The sequence below is a fragment of the Garra rufa genome, chromosome 1 (assembly GCF_049309525.1).
Source record: "Garra rufa chromosome 1, GarRuf1.0, whole genome shotgun sequence".
Classification (NCBI taxonomy): Eukaryota; Metazoa; Chordata; class Actinopteri; order Cypriniformes; family Cyprinidae; genus Garra; species Garra rufa.
In genome coordinates, this window is record NC_133361.1 from 53,015,371 (window position 1) to 53,028,275 (window position 12,905).

The 12,905-nt window shown below is 34.9% G+C and overlaps 1 protein-coding gene across 1 annotated transcript in view; it reads left to right on the forward strand.

Annotated features, from left to right (window-relative positions):
* Positions 1-625: 625 nt before the first annotated feature.
* usp43b (ubiquitin specific peptidase 43b) overlaps positions 626-12,905 on the forward strand; it is a 76,742-nt gene continuing 64,462 nt past the window's right edge. The window contains exons 1-2 of the mRNA XM_073833148.1: positions 626-1,216; positions 10,196-10,348. Coding sequence (XP_073689249.1) covers positions 626-1,216; positions 10,196-10,348 — 744 coding nt within the window. The remainder of the gene's footprint in view (positions 1,217-10,195; positions 10,349-12,905) is intronic.

A 12,905-nucleotide genomic window follows, 5' to 3' on the forward strand; every position in this document is an offset into this window, starting at 1 on the left:
GCTATTGCTACAAATATAACTGTGCTACTTAAGACTGGTTTTGTGGTCCAGGGTCACGTTTGCATAACCAAATTTTTACTACAGCTATGGTTAGTGTAGCAAAACCATGATTAATTTGTGGTTACCGTTTTTATGTTTTATTTGTGGTAAAAAATATATATATATATATATATATATTTTATAGTTATTTGTATATTGAATAATGTTGAAGCACCCTGAAAAGGGTGCAATTCCTTTAAAATAGTCGACCCCCTGAAAGTCATTGCATAATTTGTACAGTGATCACTAGGTTTGCAGTACTGACAGTTCTGCCTGTCAATCATTTGATCGTTTCCCGCCAATACGAAGTTTCATGAGCGCTCGTGCTGACCGCCGTTAACGGAGAACTGTCAATCATTCATTCGGTCCTAACCGCCTGCCACAATGACGTCACGCGAGTTGCCGTACTGACCGCGCTACCTGTCAATCATTCCTTCACGGCGAGCGTAAGGAAAATCTCTGCGCTGATATGCGCTTGAAACCGCTACTGTTCACAATGCTGGATACCGACGCGGCATCAGGTGAGGATAATAACACTCTGTGTGATTAAACGGTTCGACAATCCAGAGGGAAATAAACAAGAAGTATGGATAAACGCGACAAGAAAGCGAAAAAGGATTCAGGAAAGTCTGCGAAACGCACAGGGAAGCTGTTCAGAAGGAAATCGTTTAAATCTGTTGAAAGTTTGGTAAGTAGGATCTTGAAAAGTTTGGGGAGCTTGGCTAACGGCGGAGAAACAACCGAACGCTCGGATGCTGAGGATGACGATGGTGGGTTTGGAGAAAGCGCACCTTGCGCTGGAAACTCGGGACAGGTGAAAAAAGAGGACAGCAGCAGCCAGGTGAGGAAAAGTTCCTCGCTTCCCTGCCGTTCCTCCGCGAAAGAGCGGCTGTTCTCGTTGTACGGGGATAAAACGCCAGGCGTGCTGGGTCTGAAGAACCACGGGAACACCTGCTTCATGAACGCCGTCGTGCAGTGCTTGAGCAACACGGACCTGCTCGCTGAGTATCTGTGTATGGAGCGATATAAACTGGATCTGTGTCACAGGGGAATGAACGGATTTATAAAGAATGAGAACGGTCAGCATGAGAAAGGAGAGGTTACGGAACGGCTCGCGTCTTTGGTCCGAGCGCTTTGGACTTTGCAATACACTCCTCAACTCTCCGCTGAGTTTAAGGTAGAGTCAACTAAATTATAACTTTACTATATCTTCACTTCTCTGATGCTTTTATCCGATAATACAGGTAGCTCCTATTTTATTTGAAGAACTTAAATATACATTTCAAGCTGTTCAAATGCTCTTTACGTTATTATGGGGTTAATGGAAGAAACTATTGACTGTCAATAAAGTTCTTGTAGGAACTTGGTTTCAATTAAAAATAACAAATTACAGCCTGATACACTTTAAGGTCTTTAAAGAGTGTGATAAAATGCTGTATATATTGAGAATATGTACTTTTAAAAAGTAATACTATTCCAGATAGCCTATTAAAATGAACTACTGTGATTAAATTGGAAAACTTTGGAAATTGTGACTGTGCAGCTTCTAAAATACACATATGTGACCCTGGACCACAAAACCAGTCTTAAGTCGCTGGGGTATATTTGTAGCAATAGCCAAAAATACATTGCATGGGTTAAAATTTTAGATTTTTTTTTTATGCCAAAAATCATTAGGAAATTAAGTAAAGATCATGTTCCATGAAGATTTTTTGTAAAATTCCTACTGTAAATATATCAAAATGTAATTTTTGTTTTGTAAAATGCATTATTAAGAACCTAATTTGGACAACTTTAAAGGTGATTTTCTCAGTATTTTGATTTTTTTGCACCCTCAGATTCCTGATTTTCAAATAGATGTATCTCGATCAAATATTGTCCTATTCTATCAAACCATACATCGATAGAAAGCTTATTTATTGAGCTTTCTAATTATGTATAAATCTCAGTTTTGTAAAATTTAACCTTATGACTGGTTTTGTGGTCCAGGGTCACATATTTATAAATAAAATCTTGATATTGACATCTCATGGACGTACAGTTGAAGTCAAAAGTATACATACACTTCGCAGAATCTGCAAAATGTTAATTATTTTACCAAAATAAGAGGGATCATACAAAATGCATGTTATTTTTTATTTAGTACTGACCTGAGTAAGATATTTAACATAAAAGTTGTTTACATAATAATCCACAAGTGAAAATAATAGTTGAATTTATGAAAATGACCCTGTTCAAAAGTTTACATCCCCTTGATTCTTAAAACTGTGTTGTTACCTGAATGATCCACAGCTGTGTTTTTTTATTTAGTGATAGTTGTGCATGAGTCCTTTGTTTGTCCTGAACAGTTAAACTGCCTGCTGTTCTTCAGAAAAATCCTTAAGGTCTCACAAATTCTTTGGTTTTTCAGCATTTTTGTGTATTTGAACCCTCTCCAACAATGACTATGATCTTGAGATCCATCTTTTCACATTAAGGGCAACTGAGGTACCCATATGCAACTATTACAGAAGGTTCAACACTTACTGATGCTTCAGAAGGAAACACAATGCATTAAGACATGATTTTGTTTTCTGGGAAACTTGTAAGTATCTTCTGTAGCTTCTGAAGGGCAGTACTCAATGACAAAATAAGAAAAATGTACACATCTTCATTCTGTGCAAAAGTTTTAACCCCTGGCTCTTAATGCATGTTTTTTCCTTCCGAAGCATCAGTGAGCATTTAAACCTTATGTAATAGTTGCATATGAGTCCCTCAGTTGTCCTCAGTGTGAAATGATGGATCTAAAAATCATACAGTCATTGTTGGAAAGGGTTCAAGTACACAAAAATTCTGAAAAACCAAAGGATTTGTAGGACCTGAAGGACTTTTCTGAAGAACAGCAGGCAGTTTAACTGTTAATGAACTATCACTAAACAAAACAAACAACAAAAAAAAAAAAAAAAAAAACAGCTGTGGATCATTCAGATAACAACACAGTATTAAAAACCAAGCGTAGACTGGATGTAAATGTCTTTTATGTGAAATATCGTATTCAGGTCAGTACTAAATTAAAAAATAACATGCATTTTGCATGATCCCTCTTATTTTGGTAAAACAATTAACATTATGCAGATTCTGCAAGGTATATGTAAACTTTTGATTTCAACCGTAGGTCAACTAAACATATAACTTGAAATCATTGTTTAAACTCTGACTAGTTTGCTCAGTATGTGAGCAAACGCTTTCCCACAGGATGATCTCTTGAGAGCAGAAAATAGATCAGGATGAGAAACTTTCCACAGATAACATTATCACCAGAGAGCAAACTTAAAAAGTAGAGTGCACTCTCAGATAAGACATCGCCGCCCTTGATACTGACCACAAAGATGAGGGCAGTCTGGAACGCAGAAAGTCTTACGTAACACTTTGCTTTCTCAGAAATCTACTACTAGCGTAATACATTTACTAGAGTATTTATGACAAAAGAGCTTGCCGTTGTCTTTAAGACAGAGGGGGCAGATGGCAAAAAGCTCAAGATTTACTATGTACATTGCCTACAGATTATTAGTTCAGCCTTTGACGTCTAAAGAAGATATATTGCCAACAAATTCCTTCAGCAACACTTTTGATGGTTCCGTTTAGAACCTTTGGAATCTTTCAAATCTTCCAAAGGTACTTCAGAATGTTAAAAGGTTCTGTTATGATATTATCAGCTTCTTTGAGCTCCACACAGGGTTAAGCCATTTATCTTGAGGAAGGAGTAGCTGAAGAAACTATAGCGGGTGGGAGAAATCCAGACAAGATTTCAGTGGAAAAGCGTCATCGGGAAGAGGTGGGAGTAGTCATAAGGTAGCCCTCATGCTCTGATGGGAACCAGAGGCCCAGTTCTATTCACACCCTACTATCAAAAGTCTGAAATGATTGCCTTGAAGACCTCCAGCCTGGGCCGGCTGTTAGTCGAATGGAGAATTGGAGAAAACAAGATCTCTCAAGGCAAAATATAAGGCTGTGCCCACTCAAAAACAAGATATTTGTGGATAAATCTGAATCAAGGATCATCTACTGTAACAAGACAACATTAAGAGCCTCATCTGACTCTGAGTCTAATGACTTGCGTGTCATAAATTTACATGAGGCTGTCTGATTTGCTTTTTCCTGTTGACAGAGCCCAGAGTATCTTGTCTAGAGACGACATAAATAAACACTCTCTGCTTCTCAGACGTCTGCGCGAGTTAATGAGTGCCTAACCGCAGATACGGGGAGCCATCTATAAACAATCAAGAGCTCTACCCTATAATTTAAGCCTCCCACTGCGCTTAACTTCATTTGCTTAATATCGGCTTCAGTAAAGTGCCATCTATTTCTAATTAGACTGAAAAGTACCTGAATTACAAAGTGAAGGCTTTACAAGTGGTGACTGGTTCAATTATGCGATTTCTAATGCAACCCAAGACCAAAATCTTGTGAGCTGGAACTCAAAGCAGTGAGTTGTTAAAAAGGGTAAAGGAGGTTGTTGGTAGAGATAGCATGCGGTTGATAGATGACAGGCTGGTATTTCACAGATCACAAGGTCGTGTTCTGTGTAGTTCCTGACTGATGTCTAGCTAGTTTAACTCTTGAGGGGAATGTAGCAGAGTTAATGGTTGATCTGAGTCTACATTGAATAATCAAGACTTTGTCAGTATTGAAGGAAAACAACTGGAGATCTACATTTTAGCACACGTCTTTTGGCTCTGACATCATAGCGTACTCCTAAAAGTTGATAGGAGATGCATTATACAGTATGCATTTAAAATATACATTCTTTGTCTCACAGGAAACCAAAATTGATGCTTCATCTTGTCAGGAAGGGCGTATAGAAATCTGTAATAGAATGCTGTCTGAGATAAGAATGTTTACATTATATGTACAATCTGCAAATAAAAGAAAGTTCTCATGGAAAACCTGGAAGTATTGTTTAAAAATAAACTAAAACAAATTAAAATAGAAAGGGCATATAGAAATCTGTCATAGAATGCTGTCTAAGATAAGAATGTCCAAATTGTATGTACAACCTGCAAAGAAAAGGAAGTTATCATGGAAAACCTGGAAATATTGTTTAAAATAAATAAAAAATAATAAAAATAAAAATAAATAAATTAAATTAAAATAAAATTAAAAAATAAAATAAAATAAATTAAAATAAATAAATAAATAAATAAAATGGGAAAGGTGTATAGAAATCTGTAACAGAATGCTGTCTTGAAATAAGAACAATAAGAAAGTTATAATGGAAAAGCTGTAAGTATTGTTTAAAATAAAATAAAATAATAAAAATAAAATAAAAATAAAATAGGAAAGGTTTATAGAAATCTGTAACAGAATGCTGTCTGAGATAAGAACAATAAGAAAGTTATAATGGAAAAGCTGTAAGTATTGTTTCAAATAAAATAAAATAATTAAAATAAAATAAAATAAAATAAAATAGGAAAGGTGTATAGAAATCTGTAATAGAAAATTACATATAAAACCTGCAAAGAAAAGAAATTTATAATGGAAAAGCAGTAAGTATTTTTTTAAATAAAATAAAATAAAATAACATAACATAACATAAATAAAATAAATAAATTAATAAATAAATAAATATAAAATAAAATCAAATAATTAAAATAAAATAATTAAAATAAAATAAATAAATAAATAAATAAAAATAAAATAAAATAAAATAATTAAAATAAAATAAATTAAAATAAAATAAAATAAAATAAAATAAAATAAAATAGGAAAGGAAAGGAAAGGAATATAGAAATCTGTAATAGAATTCTGTCTAAGATAAGAACTTCTAAATTATATGTACAACCTGCAAAGAAAAGGAAGTTGTCATGGAAAACCTTGAAGTATTGTTTAAAAGAAAAGAAAATTAAACAAACAAACAAACAAACAAACAAATAAATAAATAAAATCGGAAGGAAGTTATCATGGAAAACCTGGAAGTGCTGTTTAAAATACAAAAAAAAAAAAATAATAATATATATATATATATATATATATATATTAGTGGTGGGCCGTTATCGGCGTTAACGTGCTGCGTTAACGTGAGACTCATATCGCGCGATAAAAAAAATATCGCCGTTAATCTATTCTCAAAGTTGGGTTGGGAGCTGGGTCTAAACTACGCAAGAAATGATGACTTTCACTTTGATATTTTAGCGCGGATGACGTATATCTAGTTGAATTGCAATGTAGGGGGCGAGAACGAGTCTTCAACTTCTGTTAAATTACCACATCAAATGAGACGCGCAGACATGGATGCAGTTATGAAGCCGCTTCAGGGCAGGTGCGTTGCTAGACCCTTTTTACTGGGGCACGTGCCCCAGTGAAAATCTGCTGTGCCCCAGTAAAATCTCAAGTTTGAGTTATAATTTACTTTGATAATCCCGAAATAAAGACATTATACTATATGCAACAACTGAATTGACGCTTCTAAAAGCAACACAGTTTATTGGAAGATGCACGCAGATAGGCTATCCATACCCGCGCGCCTGTGTATATTACGGGAACGCGCACGTCGTACAGCCTTTTGCGCAGAAGTACTTGGTTACACAAGTTTGTATAGTTAATTGTGTTTTAAATGCAATTGTCAAGCAGTTTGTAATGCATTTTGGAAACAGGAGATGAGCGCCTGATCTAATGCGCCACCTGGCTTGAGAAACCACTTCTCAAAGACTTACTTTTAGTCATTATTTGGGTAGCAGACATATTCTGAATGCTTTCAGAAGAATTCAAATTAGCCATTTTAATCTAGATTAATCTAGATTAATTTCAAGATTTAATCTAGATTAATCTAGATTAAAAAAATTAATCTATGCCCACCACTATATATATATATATATATATATATATATATATATATATATATATATATATATATATATAAAATGAAATGAAATGAAATGAAATGAAATGAAATGAAATAAAATAGGAGGGGCATATAGAAATCTGTAATAAAATGCTGTCTAAATGACATATAAAACCTGCAAAGTAAAGAAAGTTATAATGATGGAAAAGCTGTTAAGCATTATTTAAATAATAATAATAATAATAATAATAAAATAATATATATATAATGAAATAAGTTTAAATAAAAAAAAAGAAAAGAAAGAAAGTTATAATGGAAAACCGGTAAGTATTGTTTAAAAAATAAATTAAAATAAAATAGAAAGGGCGTATATAAATCTGTAATAGTATGCTGTCTGAGATAAGAATGTCTAAATTATATGTACAACCTGCAAAGAAAAATAGTTTTAATGGAAAACCTGGTAGTATTGTTTAAAATAAAATAATGTCTTTAAAATGATTTTTAAAATCCTTATCCAGCCATCACTAACAACTTGCAAGGAAATTCATGTTTTAATATGAAATAGATCAGCACAGGAAAGAAAACTGCATTGCCAAATAATTTCATTAGTTCTAACGCAATTATTTTTCCTTATATTTATATTCACTGACAAGATGTTGAGCAAAAAAAAGCCCTTTGAAGATCAAAGCTTTGATATTTTAGCTGTCCAATTTCTTTAATACTATTTTTTATTTTTTAATTATTTAATAGATGATGGTTCTGGGAGCTTTTCCTTCTATAACTCCTATCCTGAAAACACTGGGATATTTCTCTCTGTATGCAGTACAAAACATTTTTGTTAGAATGTTGCTGGGGGGAAATCAAAAGAGTCTGTGACCGTCTATAAACCAGTGTTTATTCATGGCTAGATTCTCTTTCAAGGACCTGCTTCCACACTAATACTAGTCCATCCATTTCTGCACAAAACTACTGTTCAAGTGCAAGTCAAACCTCTTCAGGCTGAGCACTCATTGATAAAAAGGAAGGCTTTCTTTTCATATAAAACTGACAGGAATCCTTTCTTTAATACCAGAGATAAGTGGAGGTCTACATTTCTTAAAGCTTTGACAAACGCCAAAGTCATTTCACAGGAGCAGAATTTAAATATTCTCCAGTGACTATTGACTATATGTGATAAATTAAACATTAGGCTACATTTCCATTTTCACAACACACGTTGTGTGACCTTTGACCTCTTTGAGGAGAATATAGCAGTTTCTCTGTCACATGCGTTTAATTAGAAGGTGCTTTGAATAAATAGTTGTTCCTCTGAATAACTCTTTTGAGGGTGAGGCATTTAGCGGAGAACACCATTCTGAAAACTAGGCTTTCATTCTGTTGAAGATGGGTTTAAACTCTGTGACCACATGACCCACTCTCTCACTATATGACTAATGTTAAGATTATTAAGTTATCTCAGTCTGTAGGCCTACGGCTTTATATTATTATCTGCAATTTGCTCAAAGCCACTAGATTGAGTTCGAACGGTTAATGCAGCTGTAATTAATCTTTATGTCACTCAGCATTAAAGTTATGATTTTAAATACACCTGACTTTAAATAATATGGCCTTCAAGTGTGGCCGAAAGTATACATACACCTTGCAGAATCTGCAAAATGTTAATTATTTTAGCAAAATAAGAGGGATCATACAAAATGTGTGTTATTTTTTATTTAGTACTGACCTGAATAAGATATTTCACATAAAAGATGTTTACATATAGTCCACAAGAGAAAATAATAGTTGTAGAATACAATAATTAAAAATAATTTGTAAAAATGACCCTGTTCAAAAGTTTACATACACTTGATTCTTAATACTGTGTTGTTACCTGAATGATCCACAGCTGTTTTTTTTTTTGGTTTAGTGATAGTTGTTCATGAGTCCCTTGTTTGTCCTGAACAGTTGAGAAAAATCCTTCAGGTCCAAGTTCTTTGGTTTTTCAGCAATTGTGCATATTTGAACCATTTCCAACAATGACTGTATGATTTTGAGATTCATCTTTTCACACTGAGGACAACTGAGGGACTCATATGCAACTATTACAGAAGGTTCAAACGCTCACTGATGCTTCAGAAGGAAACACAATGCATTAAGAGCCGTGGGGTGAAAACTTTTGAACAGAATGAAGATTTGTGCATTTTTCTTATTTTGCCTAAATATCGTATTTTTTCATTAAGTACTGCCCTTTAGAAATGACTGAAGATACTTACATGTTTCCCAGAAGACAAAATAAGTAAAATTTACCCTGATCTTCAAATTGCAGAAGTTTTCACCCCACGGCTCTTTATGCATCGTGTTTCTTTCTGGAGCATCAGTGAGCTTTTGAACCTTCTGTAATAGTTGCATATGAGTCCCTCAGTTGTCCTCAATGTCGAAAGATAAGTCTCAAAATCATACAGTCATTGATGGAATGGGTTCAAATACACGCAAATGCTGAAAAACCAAAAAATTTGTGAGACCTGAAGAATTTTTCTGAAGAATAGAATGCAGTTTAACTGTTCAGAACAAATGAAGGACTCGTGAACAACTATCACTAATAAAAAAAAAACTAGATCATTCAGGTAACAACACAGTTTTAAGAATCAAGTGTACAGTATGTAAACTTTTAAATAGGGTAATTTTTTATAAATTCAACTATTGTTTTCTCCTGTGTCTATATGTGAACATCTTTTATGTGAAATACCTTATTCATGTCATTACTAAATAAAAAATAACACGCATTTTGTATGATCCCTCTTATTTTGGTCAAATAATTAACATAGCAGATTCTGCAAGGTGTATGAAAACTTTTGACCTCAGCTGTATTTCTAAGTAATTTAGGTGAAAAGGTGAGTTTTCAGCCAAATGATCCTTCAGAAATCATATTCTGATTTGCTGCTCAAAAACATTTATCATTATTATCAATGTTGAAAACAGTTGTGCTGCTATTGTTCTTACTAAAACTTTTTTGTGATCACAGATGTGAAGAGGATTCGTCATTTATTCATTTACACAGTTGTTGTCATGATCAGCAGTGAGGAGCATCATTCACTATATAGCAGAATGCAATTTACATCCTCCATCTGCTCTCCATCCCATCTCAGTAACTAACAAACTGCTTGTTCTGAGTCAGATCCACTGCGGCTATTATTCAACCACTCCAGGATTTGTTTTTATAGAGATTCATTAGACAACTCAGCGTCATATACGTGGAGTGAATAAATAGCATCATGATACTTAGTAACTTCCTATGTTCGATCTGATACTACTACTACTACTACTACTTGAGTGACCTTTATCTTGTTTCTTGTCCAGATGACAGTATCTAAATATGGTGCACAGTTCCGGGGGAATTCCCAGCATGACGCTCTTGAATTCCTGCTCTGGCTATTGGACCGCCTCCATGAGGACGTCAACTCACCTTCAACCCTCCCCAATGGGAATAACAAAAGCAAATCGAGTGGCAAGGTAAGAGCGAGCGTGTCTCAGAACCCGCCCTGGGCTTTAAACAGCGTTAAAGAACTAAAATGATGCAACATTCAATCTCAAAAATTGACTCAAAATTGGATTTTTACCTCATGTTATGATATATTATTATATTCCAGACCACAAATTATCACCCGAAATATCTGCAATATTAGGACTCGCAATTATTTTGCAGAATAATAAGTTAGTATGAGTCACCACCGGCTCGTCTAAACCCCCAAATGGCCAAGCAGCTGTTACCTTCACCATTACAGTGACTTGGCAAGGTCAGAGAGTCTTGTCTACACACCCCTGCCACCCGTAAACAACACATCTGTTTATGAAATATGGAGATGCATGCCAAGCGCCACAGCGTGCATTGAGCTACAGTGGCCTTCTTGTACATAACCTTGGAATTGCCCAGATGAATAGCTTTTCACAGTGCCTGTGATCTTCACAAGGCGAGATTCACGGGGACCGGGGCTGAAATTGATTTGAAAGCCATAGCGTTTCGCAGGTCTACATGTGTGCAAAGGTTTCCATTTATCTTGGACCTCAAATGGAGCACATCACTGTTGCAGCACGTTGCAGAAGCCTTTGCAATTATTGCCACTCGAGGAGAAACATGGACTTGTTCATTAACTTTACACTGCATATAAAGGAAAAATCTAATTTTGTAAAGTCAAATTAGGTAAAGACATATATTTACTGTCTGAAATTAGGGCATGAAGGTTTTCATACAGTACATTATCTGTTATTACCGCACTGTATCTCCGCTATTAGTGTTTAAACACAGCAGAGCCTTAATGATGGAGAAGATTATTTTCTGCCTTATTTAGAAACCTTTTGTCAGGCGGTTTCAAACAACTGGAGGACAAAGGTATATTTTTCTCCAAACACTGCTAGCTACAGAAGGCTGAACATTCATGAAACTCTGCTTTCATGCCTATTAGAGCTGATTTGTTCTGAAGAAAGCCTATGCTATTTTTAAAATCACAAATGTAAGCAGCTGAAGATCACTGAACATTACAGGAGCCTTGATTGGTGATGGTTTTTGAGGGCAGATGAGGTCTTTTGGCAACAAACATCAGAGATTGAAAAGAAGCTAATCACCACTGTGAAGTAGGGAGCTGTTGTGTACCAAAATCATTTTTGAGAAAATAAATAAATAAATAAAAATAATAAGCATAATATCACAATATATAGCCAAAAGAACAAAGAAAAGTGAATTATCTGACTTTATACAGTTTGTAATTTATATGGTGCACCATGAGCCTAAAAGAGAACATGCAAGGTTAATAATTTTAAAAGCTTTTAAAAACCTTATGTATTAAAGGGATAGTTCATCCCAAAATGAAAATTACCCCATGATTTACTCACCCTCAAGCCATCCAAGGTGTATATGACTTTCTTCTTTCAGATGAATACAATATAAGGGTGTGTTCACACTTGTCATGTTTGGTTTGATTGCTTTGTTAGTGCTGATCATTTGAGTAAGTGTGAACGCTGCCATCCGAACCCTGGTGTGCACCAAACAAGCGGATCTAGACCGCTACAAAGATGGGTCTTGGTCCACTTCCAAACCAACTCTGGTGCAGTTTGAATGAAATATAATTGCAACACAGACCAAATATTTCTAAACTAACAAAAAACAAGAAGTACTGTAATAACAAGATGCGACGCTATGCAACATGATTTCATGAAGCGAACAAGTGGTGTATCCAAAACTAAATAAGCCGAGGGCAAACATGGAGCAACAAGAAGGTAAAGTGCCTTTTTATGAGCTCTTTGTAAGTTTGCAGGTGGTGAGAATAAAATAATATACATGTAACAACAAGTGCGCTTTTTTAAGTCGAATGTGCCATTTTCTTTTGTTTGGAGCGTTCGGTTAGTTCCGTCACGAAATATACGTCATTCAACCCAACCAATCAGGTTGTGAAAGTATCACTATGCCTTTAGGTTCGGTATCTTTAGATTTGCTGTCAAAAATGCCTGTGTGAACGCTAAGCGAACCAGGACCAAATGTATCATTTTCCTTTTTGGTCTGAACCAAATGAACCATACAAACTAGCTACAAGTGTGAACACATCCTAAGTTATATTAATACATGTCCTGGCTCTTCCAAGCTTTATAATGGCTGTTGAGATTTTGAGGTGCAATAAAGTGCATTGTCCATCCATTCGAAAAGTGCTCCACACATTTCTGGTGGTTAATAAAGGCCCTCTGATATGAAAAGAAACATATAAATTGCAATCTCTATCTACCACTAACTGCCAAAAGCATGTTCATAAGAGAGTGGTGTTCCAGCGGATGATGTTTATTTTTTAACATACTTTTATTTATTTAAATCCAAAGCAGATTACGTCTTTGAGCCAGCAGGTGGCGACAAGTAGCTGCATCATTTAACCGATTTGTTCAATTTAAGTGAGTCATTGAATCATTCACTCAAATGACTATTTCAAAAACACTGATACACTATATTGCCAAATGTATTGGGACACCCCCTTTCAATGAACAGGTTTGACTACTTTAGTCATTTCCATGAGTATAAATCTTAATG